Here is a 21,153-nt window from a genome sequence, read left to right on the forward strand (position 1 = left end):
GGCATATCAAACAGCCGGGGGCCGTGGGAGCAGGTGAGTGACGCTTGCTCTCTGCAGACATTCGGGTCGGGTCCCGCTGCTAGAATTCTCGCAGCCGGATCCGACCGGGCCGTCTGCAGGCGGCCTTAAATGTTTTTTTTTTTCTTGCATGCGGATATCCACACCTATAGATAGCAATGTGGCCAATTCGCGTGAAATCCGCACTAAAATGGAGCATGCTGCGTTTTTTTTCCTGTGCGTGAAAAACACAAATCGATTAAAATGCATTTGCGGGTGCAAAATTCAATTTAATTGACTGCAGATAGCCAATGATATTCCTATAGGCAAAATCTCACCCGCAGAATCTGCAATTCAATTTTGCTAGTGGACATGAGGCCGAAATGTATGGAGTCAAAACTGTCCCGGAGATAAGAGATGTATGAAATAATAATGAGGACTATAAGAGATTAAGAAGAATTTTTCATTGGCAAGCGGATCATCATGCAATGACGGCCCGATAAATCTGAACGATGCTGTTTTTTTCCCCTTTAAATTATAAATGCTAGTCCTTAGATGTGAGGTCCAGAACAAGCGGGGGATCTCTCCATTCTGAGTCACCTACAAAAGAAAACGGTCTTATAAATAATTTCATTGAAATAGAAGGAACCAGTTCTTGCGGATTTGATATGTTCACATCAGCATAGGTAATCTTTTTATAAATGGATGATTTTACCGATTGCTAACAAGAGGATCAGGAAGTTGAAAGCAAGTAACATTTACAATCTGTGACTTGAGAACATTTCTGGGTATTATTTGAAAAAAAACTTTATATTGAAGAAAGATATACTATACTATACCTAGCAGGAGTAAATAACATGGGTAAACCCTAATAAATATTGTATAGCTGAACTTTCAACAACACAAAGGTCCTTTCTGCAAGGTTAACAGGAAGGCTTTTCATTCCAAGGGCCTGTTTTATTTACTCTAGTTGGAAAAATATTAGAAAGATTCAGGTAGGGATGTGTCTTTAGAATCTAATTCTATCTATCTATCTATCTATCTATCATATTTTGGCCCATTTTTTGTCTACTTTTGTCCCCTATCATTTAATATAGTTCTAGGCCTTATTGTAGACTCGATCTCTCAGTGTCTAACTGTACTATTTGAAGGCTACTGTACCTTTATGTTACAAGATCAAAGCGATTGATCAGTCTAGCCTGAGAACAAATACTCCTCTGTAGGGGTGATCAGTAGCAGGGGACTGAGCATAATTCCAGCAAAGGGTTCTTATTTCTGAAACCATCGTTGGAATAAGTTACATTAACATTAATCTGAGAAATAACAATAAATGATGTAGGATGTTTGGGAAATGGTGATAATATACAGTAGCAGTGGGTACTTGTGTTGTTAGCGTACAGGTCATCTCAATGTGTAAGGTTTATATGTAATAATGAACCACAGAAAGTCATCTATAGGGGGGAAATTAGTTCTGGCCACAGGGGCCTTCATGATTCTTTTTAGAGTCACATGTTTTGCGGCCTTCAGGCTGCTTGATGCCCAGTACTTTTTTTTTTTAGAAAGGCCAAAATCAATAATCTGGCCTCCTTCCTTCTTATACCAGCTGGGACACAAGCAGAAGAGCTATTTTAAACCTGTGGAATAAAAGCGAACAGAAGCCACAGGACTTATCTAAGCCTTATATACATTGCCATTAGCAAAACTGTCATACAAATACCTTCTAACAAGACCTAAGCAAGACCGATTCTACTCACATTTCATTCATTCTACCTGTTTCTCAAATAATAGCTGTAAATTAAGTTGGGCTAAAATAATTGTTTTACAGCTGACATTGAAGTAATAGGTTTAGTTTTAGCAAAAGAAAATGCTGAAAATGTCATTTGTTTCTAGTTACGGTAGAAAAAAAAGAACAAAAAAATATTTTTTTCGTTAATTATCAAGACGAGGGTCCACAATGCACCACAAAAGTCCCATGAACATTTTAAACAGACTTTATTACCAAGACAGACCTTCTATGCTATGCCTCTCCTAAATCACTGCATAGTATAGCCCTCTGGACTCCTGTTCTGGGTGCCATTTTAAAGCACAAGTGGCATGTAAATGAAGGTCCCTAATGGACTGATTGGATGGGAGGCATGTGTGGTTGTGGGCATGAATCCATTGGGCACTACATTGCTAAGAGGCATTATTATTTGTATATAGTGTATATTTTGAAATGATGCCCCAAATGGCAGTTTGCAATAATATCTGCTGATGCAAATTAGAAACTTTTTAAAGGGGTTTATTAGTTGACAAACTCCCTTAAAGGGCTTGTCTGGTTACTTTTTCAAATTAAAATATCAACTGCAGCTGTGTGAAAATAAGAAATTCAGCCGTACTTATTCATCCTCCGCTTCAGAGGTCCAACATTGCAGCCTTGCAGTTCTTCAGTCTCTGTTGACAGTGAAAGTTAAGTGACTACAACCGGCCAATCAGAGGCCGCAGCTGCCCCGCCCTGCATCAGCACTCACATCCGGGGCGTCATGATGTCAGGAATTCTGAATGATGTGGCTATGGACTCTGATTGGCAGGCTGCTGTCACCTGACTTCTGCTGTCATCAGAGAGGAGGAGAACCATGAAGATGTAATACTGGATTGCAGAGGATGGCTAAGTACTGCTGAGTTTGTTATTTTCACACAGATGCAGCTGATATTTACATTTGAAAAAGGTAACTGGACAACCCCTTTAAATGTACTGTTTTAAGAATGCAAATAGATATAATAAAACAAACTTCTAAGCGCCAAACACCCACACGGAATATCAAACATGTCATCTGTACAATTATGACAGTAGTATCCCTGCTTGTAGATTAGCTGTATATGTGGCAATTAGAGATGAGCGAGCATACTCGATAAGGCAAACTACTCGAGCGAGTAGTGCCTTATTCGAGTACCTGCCTGCTCGTCTCTAAACATTCGGCTGCAGCGGGGGTGAGAGGTGAGTTGCGGCGGTGAGCAGGGGGGAGCGGGGAGGGAGAGAGAGATCTCCCCTCCGTTCCTCCCCGCTCTCCCCTGCTGCTCCACGCCCCCCGCCAGCACCCGAATCTTTAGAGATGAGCGGGCAGGTACTCGAATAAGGCACTACTCGCTCGAGTAGTTTGCCTTATCGAGTATGCTCACTCATCTCTAGTGGCAATGTCAACAAAAAAAAATCAGATTTTTTTCTTTCTCTTATAATGCTCTCTTTTCAATATAATATAAGTTAAAATTCTAATCGTACAAATAGAGTATATATGATAAAAATCATAAGTATCGATAAACTAATATATGATTAACTTTCAAACATGCAGAAATCATCACTAGTTGTGTTATTGTAAAAAAAAAATGCTATAGTGTGGCTATAGTAAATATAATAAATAAGGGAAATCTCTACATTTCTGCTCTATAATTACAAAATGTGTTGCTGAGATTTCTACCATTTAAGATCTGTTCTATACATCTGAATGGAGTTGTCACTGTAGCATGTGTGTGCATTTCTGTAAGCCCCATTCAAATGTATGGAACAGATTTTCAGTCGTAGAAATTTCTGCAACAAATCTGCCGCATGTGAATTTACCATTAGCCACATTCAAGGTTTGTTAATTAAAGTACGGAAATCACCTTTATGAAAGGAGATTTCTCCTAGAAATGCGCCAAGTATCTAGACTTTAGATTCAGAGTTAGAAACTTGTGCTGTTTGTACTGCATATTGATATGTGGAAAGAGAAATCATATTCTTAATTGGACCACTGGGGGATTGTAGTATTTGAGAGCAGAGATCTCAAATGATTTTCAGCTATTTAAGTGAGTGCTTGAAAGCCAGTGGCTGGTTTGCCGTACTCTCCTGACATTTTTGACAGAGTGGTCAAGAATATCCATAGTTCAAGTCAGTGGGTTACTGTTTCTTTTACCTCTTTAAACTAAGCAGAAGTTTAGCTATGTACTTCAGTCATAGTTATTGAATTATTGGAGTAGTGATTTTAAGACTTATGCTGGAAGAGAACAATGTTAAAAGTTTTTTTGGTACATTTAAAAAATTATAAAGGGTTAAAATGAAGAGAAATTGAATACTCCTCTATCCTGGCGGCTCCCCATCCAGTGCTGCTGCCCTGGTGCCTGGCACACGGAATCCGGAAGAAGTGGCGGTCGGTCATGTACCATTTATTGCACACATGACCACTCAGCCAATCACAGGCTATAGCGATGATTCTTCCATGGCCGCTGAAGACTGTGACTGGCTGAGCAGTCATGGTCACGATGGATGAACGGCACGTGCCCGCTTCTTCCAGGTTTCCTAAGGCAGGCAAGTGGGGCTGCAGCACTGGACGGGGAGCAGCCGGGATAGGTGAGTATTCAATTTCTCTTCATTTTAACCCTTTATAAAAATTTTTAATGTCCCGGAAAACCCTTATAATAAATATATACATACTGTATGGTTAGGAGTTTTAGCCTGAGGTAGAAGCTGTTCCAAGGCTACAATATAAGTATCATTACTCTCTACTACTAAAAGTCAAGTTAAAAAAAAGTATATACGTATGTATCATTTTTTTTTCCAGAATTGCCACAAATACTGTATGGCATTCAATGTTTTAGAACAAGCATGAAAATTACTGTCTCGGTTGCATTTGACCACTTTATCTCTGCATAGAGATAGGTATCCTGCTGGGAGAATGAGTGCTATCTGCAGTGGAGACTGTAAATGCTTTGGAGCGGTACATATTGCTCCATATAAATGTCTCTATTCATTGCATGCTTTTTGTTATTTATGCTTTTGAACACAGGAGGGCAGTGCTTATGCTCCGGGATTGGTTTTTTTCCCCTCATTGAAAAGGCTATTTTGACAGGAGCAAAACATGTGCCTTATGCTGTGGAAATGCCATTTTTAATCAGATCAGTCTAGTTGAAATCAATGTGCATCGATATGAAATTGATAATGTGCCTGAGGGCATATGTATACACTTCTTTACAATGCGAGGTTTAATGTGCTTGTGTGCAATCTGCATCTGCTTTCACATACGAGACTCTGTTTTTCAGGATGATGCTCTGTGGAGTATATTGAAAAGTATGTGCAATTTCGTTTGGCTCAAATTAATAATCGTATTTCTTTTCAGTGGCTTTAAAATTACTGATCAGGCTGATAAATTTGCTTTAAAAGGGTATTCTGGTACCTAAACTACTCAGGATAGCTCATCAGTAGTTGATCAATGGGGCCATGCTGCTCAGGATCCCCACCGATCAGCTGATTGTTTGGACCATTGTCGGTGCAGCGGACCGGATGTCACCATTGCTTGTAAGCGCCAGAAGGGTAATAGCCAGTATCACTCCTATGGAAATCCATGACGGCGCTGCCTCCTATTACACTTCCGGCTCCTCGCTGTGATCAAGACCGGATGTTCAATGTGAAGGATTAGTTTTCTTTTTCCTGATACCTTTTCACAGTCAGCCGATAATCAGCCACATCCCTAATATCACATTCAGTAATATCATGGTCGGTGCATTTGATAATGTCATCACACTAAGTTTTTGGGATTCTAATTGGTTTTATATACATAAATACTTGGGTTGCCCAGTAAACTAATGCCCTGGGATTCCTCAGTGGTTGCCCAGTAAACTAAAGCCCTGGAGTTCCTCAGGGGTTGCCCAGTAAACTAATGCCCTGGGTTTCCTCAGGGATTGCCCAGTAAACTACTAATGGCCTATTTTCCACAAGGGCCATCAATAGTAGATAGTCTGGGGTCTGCCTCCCAGGACCCTTGCCAATCATTTGTTTACCAGCCTGGTGCACTTCTACATTGAGCTGATTTCTGCAGGAAGCCAATAGCTCTTTTTCCACTACAGTGGCCAGGCTTAGTATTACAGGCAATGTTCCCATTGAAGTAAATGGGAGTTTTGCCTGTAATACCAAGCCAAACCACTGTAGTGGGAACAATGTTGTCTGATTCCTGCAGAAATCAGTTCACAGCACCAGGCCAGCAAACAGCTGATCAGATGGAGTTCCCTGGTGGTAAACCATCACTGATCTACTATTTGAGGCCTATCCTGAGAATATACCATCAATAATGTACAACTGGACAACCCCTTTAAGCTGACCACTAGATATCGTAGAAGTGATTCTTCATTTTTCAAAATGAGCATCCCTCAGATTCGATGTCCAGCTGAAAATTGAAGTGAGAAGAGAATAGCTAAAGGTGCATTTTTGTGTGGAACTCACTTTAGTTAAATTGGCTCAGCCGAGCTGGGATCTGGTGATGAGTGTCTTCCAGTCACCTCTGACATCACTGGCTGAAGGGTAAACAATAAGGTTGAGAAATGGTTCAACATTTTATCTGGATAGCGCCTGTTGGGTTGTCCCCATAGACATAGAATGGGAGGATTGCACAACAAAAATTTCATGTCTATGGTCAGTATTGGTACATACAGTATGTATATGTTTTAATTCATATTTTTTCCTTTTTATCAGGCACTTTAGAACGACATGAAACAGGTGAGATGGCAAAAGCAATTCTTACTGCTTCTGATGATTTTGCCATTGATGTGAATGACTCCATGTTAATGGCTACTCACGAGACACAACGGCACAGTAGAGCAATCAAGTCATCAAACTCAAACAAACTTGGAGCTCTGTCTCATAATCTACTGCATTCTGAGAAGTCATCTAACAAAGTAAGGAAACAGAATATATAGTTGTAGTATTCATGTATTCAACTTTTCTGAATATATCATCCTTATTTTTATTAATTAAAATCAAATAGTGAAAATATGTCATTTATTTAATATATTTTTATTTTCTGATTGTAGATTTTTTTTATTTAGTTGTCCATATATGACTGGGAACTGCAATCTTGCCTTTGCTGCAGAAGGATTTTTTGCTGCAGCTTCATGGGCTATTCAAACAATAGACAGGAGCTGACCCATTGACTTCTATAGGAGACTTTTTTAGACATGCTCTGTAACATTTGCAGAGGATATTGTGCATGGAGGGGAAGCTGTGACCATCACCTATTTTGAATGGTGCATCCTGCTATATTTATACATACTGTAGTTATCACCATTACAGTGATATGTCTGCTGTGTATTTCTGTGCAGGAGTTTAGGAGAAACTTCCATTTTATTAGTAGTGGCCAGACACAGAACTAGTCCTGCATATTCATGAGCTACAGGCTAGCCACAGCTACCCCACCCTCCAGCCAATGATTACCAGTTGTCTCTGCATGCACAGTAATGGGCAGAGAGCAGTAACGGGCATTGGCTGAAGGGTGGGTGAGCAGGACTAGCCTGCAGCTCATGAATATCCAGGACTACTTTAAGTAGTCGTCTCTGCATGTGCTGCTACGATAAAATGTAATTTTCTCCAAAATTACTGCACAAATCCACAGAGCAGACATGTCACTGTAATCAGTGTGACTGTCACTACCTTGTGCTGCCCTCAGAGAGGGGTGTAAAAAGATGGTGACTGTCTCTTTAGGAGTACTTTTGGTTGGAAGTATTTAGAGAAGAATGTAGTTAGCATTCCTTTATGAACACAATTTTAATCTTTGTTTACAAATTTTGGTTAAAGCGTGTTTTTTGCTAAGATTGAGTGCAAAATGTGGCAAAAAATTCTTTTTTTTTTGCTGTGGTAGCAAGAAAAAAAAAAGATTCAATTGCATTGTGCAAACAGAGCTTTAGGGTATGTTCACATGGGGTAGATTTGTCTGCCACACATCTGCACTCATGGTGTTTGTAGAATAGAAAATGATGTACTGCAAAAGTGGACGTTTACCGTGTTAGCCAGAAAAATCCATGTTGTGTTAGGTACTACTGTATCAAAATGGTAAAAGTATTCTAGAGGCAAAACCTTTGTTGGCCAACCAGGAAAATGATATTTGCAAACTTTCAGAGCTCAGAGGTGGCTTCATCAGGCTGATGCATGTGCTATCTGGCTTTTTGTTAATCTGCAGGATACAGAATTCTTAAGAACGTCAAGTTTTATCAGACAATATTAGTATCTTGCCATCATCTGTATGGCACACTTTGTCCTAATATTGTGATTAATAGCAACTGACAATATAGTGACTTTATAATTATCTCTAATTATTGTCAAGAGCAATGTTAATGACCATCTGTGCCAACCGCTATCACAAGACTTGTGAGCCGAGACAGATGATAGCATGGCATTAGGTATAATAGTTCTACTTCAAGCAATATAGCACATGAGAGTTTTTCCAAGAGCGAACCCATTCACCTACCAATAAGCAGTACATCCTACAGTACTTCATCAGGAAATGTTAGGCCAAGTCTCAACACACTAGGTCAGGTCTGCACAACTTGGTGGTAGGTAGGGGTCAAAATTAAAATCAACAAACCTCTTGGGGCCACGGATAGGTTTTTAACAGCTCACTTTGTAAGCCACTAAATCTATCTATGCTATAGTTTAATGATTAAACTTCTTCTCAAACTGCTTTGCTAAGTGGTACAACTTTTTAAACACAGGTTTTCTTACCATTTGCATAGGATGTATTACACTTCTTGTCAGCAATCAGTTTATTGTACACTACATGCCATATACGGCATATAAGGGAGATGGAATAATGCTTCCACAGTGACACCTATTGGTAGGCAGCATACCTTAAAGCATTCCAATAGGTGGCACTGTGGAGGTATTAGTCCATCTTCCTTATTTGCATATTACCCACAGGAACATGAATGGCCTTCTGAGTTTCCTCACTCACTGTCTAGGTGCTCTCCATAAGGAAAAAAGATATACAGCTTTGGCTCCCCAGGATGCTCTGTCTACTAATGAGTAGATATGAGCATGGACATCGATTCATACTGCTTTTTAGACAAAACTATAATTGTACACACTGCTGCCCTATATGTAATAAGGAAAAGCTCAAGCAAAATCATATATAACTTTTTATACAATACACTTATTGTAGCAAATACTAGAGGTTGAAAGATTCTGCTGCACCGATGTTTTGGGGGGCCTTGAGGACATTCCTTGACTTGTGCAGCATGGTCGATCACATGACTGTAGCTCACTGAAGATCCTTTACCCTGCATAGTCATATCACGCTAGCCACTACCACTGCTAACTACTAGTGGTAAGGTTTAGGCTTTACTGCTAGCAATGGCTAGTGTAACATGACTATGCCATGGATTGTGACATGACTATGATGTCAAGAGGCTAGTGACTAGACATGTCACAGTCTGCAGGCTGTATGTTGTGCAGGCCTACACTAGATAATTGTTGTATGAGGGACAGAGATGAGCGAGCGTACTCGGAAAAGCACTACTCGCTCGAGTAATGTGCTTTATCCGAGTATCACTGTGCTCGGGCCTGAAGATTCGGGTGCCGCTGCGGCTGACAGGTGAGTCGCAGCGGGGAGCAGGGGAGAGCGGGCGGGAGAGAGGGAGAGAAAGATCTCCCCTCCGTTCCTCCCCGCTCTCCCCTGCAGCTCCCCGCTCCGTGCCGGCACCCGAATCTTCAGACCCGAGCACAGCGGTACTCGGATAAAGCAAATTACTCGAGCGAGTAGTGCTTTTCCGAGTACGCTCGCTCATCTCTAATGAGGAAACATTATGGGAGACAGTTAGCAAATTTTGGTCTGTCTTAAAGTCAAAAATTGAAATCTATGCTTGCTATGAGCAGATGTACATTTGCTCTCCGACTAGCACCATATTCTGGGTTTAGAGTACGTTCACACACTGTGCAAAAGGGGTACAGATTTCAGCAGCAGAAAATTAGCACCAAAATTTGCATCATTTCCATGACAAAAACAACGTTGAAATCCGCAGCTGATTTCAACCATTCAATAGAAAGGGTAAAGTTTCCTGCTGACATGCGGTCGATCTCGGCACTGGACAGTGCTTTCCAGCTCTTTTTGCTCTATATTTGTCTGTTTAGCGCACACCACATCACCCATCACAATGATGGGGTGCGCTAAACACACTTTCAGCCGCAGGGAGTTGCGGCCAAAAACTAAAGTAAAATCACGGCAAGGCGCCGTGTTTGAAATTCACGGCGCTTTACCACGTTCATGTGTAAGAGCAGCCATAGACTGTATGCTGTCATGTTGCATAAGTGATGCATATATACTACATTGACTAAAGTGTAGAACAATCTGCAAATGTCATTGTTTAGACCGACATGCTTTTCCCTATGCTTTTGTGGTTTTTTTTCACATTGACGTCATTAGAAAAGATTGGACAACTGATGCCAAAAATTAGTTGTGCCATCACATCCTCCTCACATATACACATAACAGTGCCAGTAGACCTTTATAGGATCTGTTGGCTGCTTGCAAAGCAATGTAATAAGAATCTTCATGGGAGGATTTTACATGTCTGTTCTCCAATGAGTATGTTTCAGTTATATCAATAATATCCATTTTATCCAGTTAATAGAATATATACTTTAAAGTTGTGCACTCTTTCGTTGGGAAATCACAACCACACATTGGACGCATATACAGTCCCAATACAATGCTATTTCATTATCAATGGTAGCGGTGGACTGAAATGTAGTTATTACTTTTGTGTAAGCTAAATTTCTTCCATTTTTTCTTACTCGACAATTCAATTTTTTTGATGCGAAAATTTTTAAAAACATTTCAAGCATTCTAATTTTCAGTGCCAATATACGGCGTTAAGCCTGCCGCTGCAGAGGACAATGTAGGGGGCAATGTGCTTCCTCCGGTTATATCTCACTTACTGCTCTTGTCATGCTTTCGAAGACACCTGCAGGTTAATCTATTCAGATTTGCGTATCAATGCAGGAAGAAGCCTGTTCAGCACAGCCACACTTCAAAGACTTTGCTGTGTCACAGTATTTGTGCTCATGTAAATCTGGGTTACAAAAGAAGAATGCCTCAATTTCATGGTCCCCTGTCCATTCTTATTTCGTTATTGTAGTGCACGTGCCAAGTGAACTCCCAGTAACAGAAGGCCACTGCTTGGCCTTGTGTGACAAATGCAGTTGACACAAGATCCATATTAATGTTGTCAAGCATCTTTGATGTATCTAAGCAGATTTTAATTAATTTCAACAGCACAATCTCTACGTTCCGTTCTTTAATAGTCGTTTTAAGGAACAATTTTAACTCCTTCACTTCCGGACGAGGCTGCAAGATATAACTACAACAAGAGGCTGAATATTCTGTTTTTTTTATGTAAAGTATTTTCTTAACAAGCATAGAAATAAAACTTTGAGATTTGTTTCTTCTTCATCCAACAAAGGGCATTCATCAAGTCAGCGATTTGTGTGGCAAAGTACCATTTGAATAGTGTATTGTTAGAATACTTATGGTCTGCTTGACAAGGACTCTTGCTGTAAATAGTGCAATTTGACTCCAGCTGTTAAAGAGTGTCTCTGACAGGAGCCAAATAGAATGGAGATGCTTTACTGCACCACAGAAAAATCAATATTGGGTTCTTGTTCACAGTAACCTGCTCTTTTCTACAGATTTATACAATCATATATGGACCTTACAAAGGAGATGGGAAAATATCCTAACTATAAATAACAGTCTTGCAGTCTTTTGCATATAGAAACAAGAAATAATCACTATTGTAAATAATTATTACCATTTAGATCCTTTTTATTCTATTTCCTTAGATGTATATGTCTTATTTTTTTGAACTCTCAGAAATAGCCAGAACACTGAAATGCATCCATAAAATGTTATCTAGCACAGGTGGAGCTAGCGTTCTATCAGCTATTTTATAGTTCATGCAGCGATATATCCTAGAAAGCTGGAGCTGACTAATTAGCTTCATCCTATGTGCATAGTGACAGTAAACTATCAATGGAATGAAATAAATTTATCACATATAGAAAAATCATTACAGTACAAAAAATATCTCTTCATTAAATAGTTACAGAATGCCGTCTCATAAATTTGGGCAAAAGCCAACAATGCGGAACAACTAAAGGTTGTTTCTTAAAAACTTTAAATCTCAGAGATAAGATAACATGACACAAACAAGTTGTTCTTGATTTTTAATGTGCTTTTTAATCTATAGATAATAACATTGGTGGTGATAATAATTGCTGATAACGTGGAGCGCAGAAAATAGAACAGATTGCAATTAAAAATATGAGACCTGAAGCAACAGAGATAAAGAACAATATATCATGTAACGTAATTATGAAGAGTGTCACTGTTTATTCAACTACTGGATGTCATTTAGTTCAACTGGGAAGAAAGTTTGCTTCTATGAGAAAAATAGGCAACCCCCATTGCTTTTAAAAAAATTCTATTTTATTTAAGACACAGGCGTATGCACATAAAAAAAACACAAGAAGGCCCAATTGGTGTAACTTTTTTCCCCCACTGTTTCTTGGCAACATGTGTAAAAAACACAGTGAATACGCATGCAACTGTAAAGGCCCACTTACACGGAGCGATGATCGCTCAAACGACAGTTTGAGTGACAACTTTGAGCGATCATTTTGCATAAACTATTAAGTAGCTACTCAGCTACTTAATAGCAATTTAGTGTGCAAATGAAGCCTTAGCTGAAGGCAGTTAGTAGCCGGAGGGCCCTTATCTGCATTCAGCTCCTTTATTCTCCAAAGGAAAACAATGCTATCAGCACTACCCGTGGAAAACTGCTGATAAGGCTGAACAACAATTTTTAGGTTGGCTTGAATTTAACGATCAGCTAGCAGTGCACAAAAAGTGCATGATGGCTGCGTGTTTAGACGCAACGATTATCGCTCAAACGATCGCTTTTTAGTGATTTTTGAGTGATCATTGCTCCATGTAAATGGGCCTTTACACTATTCCATAAACTTTAATGGGCGATTGTGGTCCATGATACAGCCCAAATTAGGACATGCTGTGATTTTTTTTATGTGTGTAAGAAATGGACATCACAATACACTAATGCAAATCAATGGTGTTGTATGCTGTCCATATTACCTCCATAACATATATATATATATATATATATATATATATATATATATATATATATATATATATATATATATATATGTAATGCAGACAGAAGATACATAGTTTAATAACCCTAGCAGTAGGAGGAGTGAAAAAGGAAATATATTGACTGACAAGTAAGGTGAGTAACAGTGATTATCTTGTGACAATGGTACCTGTTAGTGGTTCAGATACGTTAGGCTGAAAGTCAGTAGTCTGTTTTTGATGTTGTAATATTGGAAGCAGGAAAAATTGGCAAGTATAAGTATTTAAGCAGTTTTAACAAGAGCCAAATCATGATAGTTAGACAACTGGATCAAGGCATCTCTAAAACGTTTCATGGGGTGTTCTTGGTATGCAGTGGTTAATAACTGCCAAAAGTTATCCAAGTAAGGACAACCAGTAAACTGAATGACTGTGATTGGTTCATCGAGCACCTAGTTCCATAGGGAAACACGGGCTAGAAAAAATTGCAAATTGCGGCTGTATAGAGCATGCCGTGATTTTGTAGCTTCACAATGTAGCAAGCTACAAAACAACACTGGTATAGAAGAACCCATAGAAAAGCATGGGCTGCACATACATGTGATTTGTAGAACAGTCGCATTGTGACAAAATCGTGCGAAAAAATCGCCTGTGTGGATGCGGCCTTAAGGAATGTCACTGTGCGGGGTGGAGCAGGGGTACTTACGTCATTTTTAATGCAATGCATTTGGACTATCCTAAGGCTATAACTACTCCACCTCATTCCATTTCAACAGTTGATGAATTGAAGCTTGCTATCACGGAGGAATTCAATAATATTCTAGTTAAATGATGGAGGGATTGCATTCAAATATGAGGCTTATACTCTTCAAGCTTGCATCAAACTTCAGGATGCAATGGTTGTTCATTATGTCGAAAACCGACATTAGATTTTCTTGCTGGATGTTTAATTTTCACTTTCATTTGTTACAATTTACATCCTTGAACTGGTTTTGTACTTGCATTGCATTAAAATGATAGAACTACTTCTGCACCACCCTGTATATATTCAACATCTGAGTTACTAGGACCACAATACTTAGAGCTTACAGTAGTTATTTTTTATCTTTAGATATAATATGAATACATTACTCTTATCACATCAATGTAAAACTACATTCATAGGAAACATAAGCACAGGTTGTAAAGAGTTCCTGCTCACATTATGATCATGTCACCTTGACTTGCCCTACACTTTCAATGGGAATGTGGTATTCTTAAACATGTAATATGATTAATTAGGCTAGCATAAATGTAATGTTTTGTAAATGTTAATGTTTATGGTTATATACGTTAATGTATAAATTATATATACATTATTATACTACAGAAATATATACCTTACTAAAGAGTTTAGAAAGTGGGCTTTCCATACATTAACATTTTTCTTCTATACACTGGACAAATGATATATGTTAGATCATCAGGGATCTGACAGCTGGTATTCATTCCATTTGCAAGAATGGGGGACTAGTCACTTCCCACAGACACGTTCGCAGTAATGAGTAGCTGTATGGAGCATAGGTCGAGCACACACGCTGCTGCTCTATGCAGGCCCCTGAGAGGTACTGTACAAGGAAGGCTGGGTTCAGTCTACACCAAGCCTTTCCATCCTGGTGTTCCTTCTTGATTAGCCAAAAATGGCATTCAGATGCAACCCAGAATGGAACCGTTTATTGATTCAAACAGAGATTCAAACTTTGGTCTTCTTTTAACGTTGTTTATGTTCATTTCTGTCTTTTTTCAATGACCTAATAGCACCATCAATAATGCCATACAGAGATACTAGTGGCAGCAGATATCATGTCTTAATAGGGGGTATCCCTATGAAATATGACATTGCCCGGTGCTTGCAGTGTGAAGCTGGATTTACACAGGGTAGGGTTGTTGCAGATTTGAAATTCAGTTCTGAAATTCCACAACAAAGTACAGTATAATGTTAGTAAATAGGGTTTTGGAAAACTCCATTCCCTTACTGTATAAACATTCCACAGCGGGTCCAGGTACGCTACAAATTTGAAAATCTGCAGCATATCTTTTTTGGGGGGAAGTACAGTGGATCTGATTATTTGCAATGCAATAAGTGAAATCCACAGGTAAATCCACACCGAAATCCAAATGTAAAACATGCAGATTTCATTGTGGACTTTAGGCCAGTTCCACAGTGGAATTTTTATGCTGTATGAGAGCCTAGCCTTAGACTATGCAGTTAGCAAACACAAAAGATTCAGCGGCACTCTAGCGCTAAGATATACGCAGACATTGAATATATGGATTTTTTAAAATAGTGTTAGTGCTATATTTATTACATTTATAAATACGAGGTTTGTAGAGCACTTTGTGATCAAATTATGTGACCCCAGCTGCCACGATAAGGAGGCCTCATACAGATAGGTCCCTACATTAAACAGACTTCTTTCGAGACAAGGCCTATAAGATGAACCTGGGATAGGTAAGAACCAACTCTCTTCTGCTCTAAATAAAACATAGTTTGCATAGTTTGGGAAGCGTGCACAACCAAGATGGAGTTGTGCTTCAAAGTTGTGCAGTTAGAAATCTGCCTGGACTGCAATGCAAGAACAAGCAAGCACAAAACATGCAGCAGCTCCCTGTGAGGACTAAGATTGGCACAGAAATTCAGTATGTGGCTTACATGTGAGGTTCTCTGCACACATTTTGATCAAATATGTATGAGCCCTCCTGCCATAACAAGACAACTTCATTGCTTTGCTTTGCAGCCACAGCAGATTTGCGCCTGTACATTTATTTCACTTTGTTAGGAGATGATGACTAACGGCCCTTTTACATGGATTATTGTTCAAAAAATTGTTCAAGTCAGTGATATTTGTTCAGTGTAATCGCAGCCAACGATCGAACGATGAACGATAAATCGTTCGCTTTTTGTTCATGTTATACAGGCATAAAAATCATTGTTGGCTCGCTCACTAATAGTTCGGCTTAAATACTGATCATTCAGTCGTTCTCACTTACACAGAGAATGTAAACGACTGAACTATTTCTCGTTTGAACGAACCAACGATGTATAAACAGGCTGCCCGAGCGAACGATATCAAACGAGAAATCGCCAGGTCTAAACAGACCCTTAAGCTGCTCTCACACATGAACGTGGCAAAGCACCGCGATTTCAAACTTTGAATTTCGTCCGCAGCTCCCTTCGGCCAACAGCGTGTTTTAGTGTACCCCATCATTGTGATGGGTGATGAGGTGCACTAAATGGCCAAATATGGAGCAGACTCTGCTCGAAAATCGCGGGGCTTGAAAGCGCCGTCCAGCGCCGTGATTGAGTGCATGTCTGCGAGACCCCATTGATTTCAATGGGAGCGTTATACCGCGATTAATGTGGTGTTTAAAACGCAGCGGTAAAAAGCGCCCGTGTCAGAGAGGCCTCACTTTGTTGCATTCTTCACAAGGAGAATGGTAATGCACAGTTGTTCTTTTTTTTTATACATTTCCAGAAGGAATAACAGAGGAGCAAAAAAATGTAGAACAGCAATATTATTACATGGGAAATACAAGTATTTCCTAAAACAGACACATCAGGGGAGCAGCAGTAGCATTATAAGCCCCCCATTTGCAGTATTCAGCCTCATTAAAGGGGTTTTCCAGGGAGAATACTACTGATGGCCTATCCCTAGGATGGGTCATCATCATCAATAGTTGATCGGCCCGGGGTCTGCCGCTCGGGACCTCAACCGGTTAGCCAGGCAGGCGCATGCTGCCAGCGCCGCAATAACAGAGGTTGGAGCGGAAGCCTCCACACCAACTCCCCATGTAGTGGCCAGTGCTTATAACTGCAGGCATGGCTCCGATTGATTTCAATGATATCCTGAGGATAGGTCATCAATTGTATTTCCATAAAAAACCCCAAAATGAATGGATGTAAGAGGGACATGTGACCGCTATAGGTGTAAAACATAGTTATAAATCGTGTACTAGAAATTAGGAATGTATGCAGTATAATTGTATTTTCTAATGTGAAGAATCCTAAACGGGAGGGTTTATGGTAGGAAAAACTCACAGAACAATTCACTGAGCTACACAGAAAATCATTTTTATTTATTTTTATCCTCTTTATTGTCTCTAATGCTTCCAAGCGCTTTCAAAAGGGTCATTGGATTTTGTTATATATTTCATCTTTTTTTATGTGTGACTGTATTCATTTTCTAGGTTTATGCCAGTGACAGGCATTCATTAATGTAGGTTCTTGTGCTCTGTATGGAGCATGATCTATGATGGTTTCTTCCTATCTGCCAGGCTGATAAAGAGGTCTGTCATACCCAGAGAGCTGATAAAGCTGTGCAGCCCAAAAGAGGCTCATGAGGGAAGACAAACATTTGCATTGTGCAGCTGAGACATTCTGCAGGACGGCTTGTGCTAGAATACTGCAGGAACTCCTCTAGTGCTGAAGTGGGAAGCCGATCATTGTATCCCTATGTAGCAATATGTAGCAAGTGCCTATTTATACAGAAAACCTGTGACTATAAAACACTATTTACAGGTTACAAAGAAACATTTCAGTAAGAAAATACAGGCAGATTCATATAAGAAATGCACATGACCCAGCTGAATGATATGGGATCTTGGGGACATACAGCATCTCTTGGGGGTCTTTTGCTTAAAGGGGTTGTCCCGCGAAAGCAAGTGGGGGTATACACTTCTGTATGGCCATATTAATGCACTTTGTAATGTACATTGTGCATTAATTATGAGCCATACAGAAGTTATTCACTTACCTGTTCCGTTGCTGGCGTCCCCGTCTCCATGGTGCCGTCTAATTTTCAGCGTCTAATCTCCCGATTAGACGCGCTTGCGCAGTCCGGTCTTCTCCGTTTTGAATGGGGCTGCTCGTGCTGGAGAGCTGCCCTCGTAGCTCCGCCCCGTCACGTGTGCCGATTCCAGCCAATCAGGAGGCTGGAATCGGCAATGGACCGCACAGAAGCCCTGCGGTCCACCGAGGGTGAAGATCCCGGCGGCCATCTTCACCAGGTAAGTAAGAAGTCACCGGAGTGCGGGGATTCGGGTAAGTACTGTGCGTTTTTTTTTTTTAAGTCCCTGCATCAGGTTTGTCTCGCGCCGAACGGGGGGGCTGTTGAAAAAAAAAAAAAACTGTTTCGGCGCGGGACAACCCCTTTAAGTACATTCAGGAGAAGCAGGTATCAGTTTGACATGCGTTATCATATGCTTTCTGCATTGTGACTAGTCAAGGGACAGTTTCACAAAGTTGCTTTACATAGGACTGCTATACCCGTATTACATTATCTTTAGCACTATGATGGTGTGCAAATACTGACAAATTAATATCGGCAACATGTGAATAAACAGGACTAAATTGTTTTAGGAAACCATTAGCGTATAGGGGCTGCACATTTTTTCCCCACACGTAATAGGTACTAGTGTAATATGTCTCCACTGGAACTATGGTTAGAGACATGGGTTGGCCAGGATCAGTGACAGGAAATGGCTAGGTCACACCCCCAGCTGTGGATTGGGTGCCGCGGTTCACGGCAATATGTGAATTCAAGAGCAAGGTGTTTTTTTCGTCAAAACAGCATCGCATCACTTCAGGGAAGTGGCGATACTTTGCTGTGGCTGACATGATCGCAGAGTTTCTCCCACTGTTTTCAATGGGACACCTCACATCGTGTGCACCTAGCACGTGGTGCAATGCTGCCGCCGGCCCCATTGAAAACCATGGGAGATGCTATGCGGGAGCACGTAGAAAGCTAGAACATGCCAACTTTTTTTTTTGACAGTGTGAAGTTAGCCTAAATTATATAATACTATGCATACTAACATCCATATTGGTTGTTCCTGTAGCAAACATTGGTCATGATCCATGAAACATAAGTACGGTATATATTCACACGTGGCAGAAATATTTGCTACTGAAACCTTGTTCCATATATGTGAATGCGGTTGTTTCTGCAGCATTGCATGGGTTTCTGCAAGCCCCATTCAGATAAATGAGACTATCAGGGCTCAGTCACACGGGCGCCGATCCGTTTTCTTCACGATAAGACGTCCGCACCGTGTGTGGACGACTCTCTGCATGACCGGCTCCATTGCTGGCCATGTGTTCTTTCTTCTGGCTGGTGCGGAGAGTCATCCGCACCTGCAGTGCAGTGGTCCTATCCTGCAGAAACACGGGCGCATCGGCGCCCGTGTGACTGAGCCCTCACAGAGATTTCTGCAACAAATCTGCTGTATGTTAATATACCGCTTTCTTGGAGCTCTGATGCACAATTCACATGTATGTAGGAAATAAAATCACGAATAAAAAAATTCCAACTAGCACCCACAGTACAGTGGCCGCCCATACGCAGTGAAGAAGCTGACTACCAGCAGTCTGTACAAGGCTTAGGACGGCTTCACATAGTCATATTTGCGTGCGTATTTTTGCACGCAATATGCAGAGAATAGAATCCATTGATTTCAATGGGTTCATTGTCACTTTCGATTTTGCACGCGAAAAAAAGACCACATGCCCTACTCCTACTAGGTCCAAATGCGTACCCAAAACCCGCGTAATTGCGCATGAAAAAAAGAATACATCCGGAACTAATTAGGCTAAATAAAAAGTACAGCAAAATGTGCAAAAATGAGCGTAAAAGCGCAACGTTCATGGTACAATTACATTGCACTAATGTGTGCATTTTTGCACATACGGCCATGTGAAGCCGCTAATTGTAAGCGCAGAAAGATATCCTACTGAATTCACTGTAATTGAATGGCATGGTGTTGTGCCATGTGACACTGAGTCCAGTGATTGGTGGTAGCAATCGTGGGCATACGGGCACATCATCGCTGTTGTAAACTAAGACAAATGAGGACCACTGGAGTGGGGGGGAGATTACCTGGTGAATATCGATTTTTATTTTTTTTTTGTTTCTTGTTTTATACCGTTTCTTCTGGAGCTTTCCAGAGATTTAAAGGGCCATGCAATATTGGATTTTTCTTTCTGCTATAACACAGTCCGTAAGATGGGTTAATTTTGTGAAACTTTCAATGTGTCATTTTGAGAGTATAGTAAATTCAGCAGAATATCTTCCGGCAGTTAAAACTGAAGGTGCTACTTCATGTACAATCCCTCATAGAATTGCTCTGTAAAGGGTGTCTGTCAATAGTACCTATTAACAGGGCCTACAAGATGTTTTCTAAATCACACCAACTTTTAAGCAATTAGCACCACAGCATCGGCACTTAAAACGTAACTGCACTTTTTAGAAACTTTTGACATGTCATAAGGACTTGTCAAAAGTTTTGATCGTTTGGGTCTGGGTGCTGAGACCCTCGCTGATCGCTAGGAGAAGTCAGCTGAAGCGTTTTTCCTAGTTCTATCACAGCTTACCTATTGGATTTCTATTGAGCATGTCTTTAGCTAACGAGCAGTGACAGTGCTGAGGTGACTTCTTCAGCTGCTTTGTTCTAGTGTTCTAGGCCCCCAGCGATCAAAACTTTTAATAGGCAAGCATACGTATATCTTACTTCAAATAAAGCATTCTGCTTAGTTTGTCATACTACAGCACTATTATTATAAATGTTATACGGCTGGAAAACTACTTTAACTTACTTGAACTGTTATTAAAATCCTTCCTGCATGTAATCTGGCTCATTAATCAAATCATCCATGTACAGCGCTGCAAATTGTGCTTTTCCAAAATTTATCCAACCTTATCAATCATTCCTCTTGCTTCATAATAAGTGAAAAATTGTGACCTGCGACCTCATTTCCACCACCAAGCAGGCAGATTCAATCATGGCGTGACACATGGATGTGTTGTATATGAAGACATATTTATTGTATATACTTGCTGTAGCTTGTGAGTCTATAGAAGGCTGCTTTCGCACCTGCATTAGGGATCAGTTCAGGGTTTCCGTTTTTCTGTTCTGTTTTTAGAGGAGAGAAAAAGAGATAAAACATATAAAAACTGATTCGATTTTTTTTACCCATTGATTTCAATGTGGTCTCAAAAGATGCTGTCAGGTTTACAGAACAATAACGCTGCAGATTGCAGTATTTTTCAGTAAAATTAAAACGGAGACCTAATGGACTGGAAGCAGACTGAAGCCTTTCTGCTTTTTTGCAACACATTGAAATCAATGGGGAAAAAAACGATCCGTTTTTTTTTTTCATTTTATTTTATTTTCTATCCTCCCAAAAATGGAGCAGAAA

At 40.2% G+C, this 21,153-nt stretch overlaps 1 protein-coding gene across 1 annotated transcript in view; it reads left to right on the plus strand.

The window, feature by feature from the left end:
- The window catches only part of WDR72 (WD repeat domain 72), a 210,291-nt gene that overhangs the window by 92,783 nt on the left and 96,355 nt on the right, over nt 1-21,153 (plus strand). The window contains exon 14 of the mRNA XM_066592577.1: nt 6,476-6,678. Within this exon, the coding sequence (XP_066448674.1) occupies nt 6,476-6,678 (203 nt within the window). The remainder of the gene's footprint in view (nt 1-6,475; nt 6,679-21,153) is intronic.

This window comes from Eleutherodactylus coqui, chromosome 2 (genome assembly GCF_035609145.1).
Source record: "Eleutherodactylus coqui strain aEleCoq1 chromosome 2, aEleCoq1.hap1, whole genome shotgun sequence".
NCBI classification, from domain to species: Eukaryota; Metazoa; Chordata; class Amphibia; order Anura; family Eleutherodactylidae; genus Eleutherodactylus; species Eleutherodactylus coqui.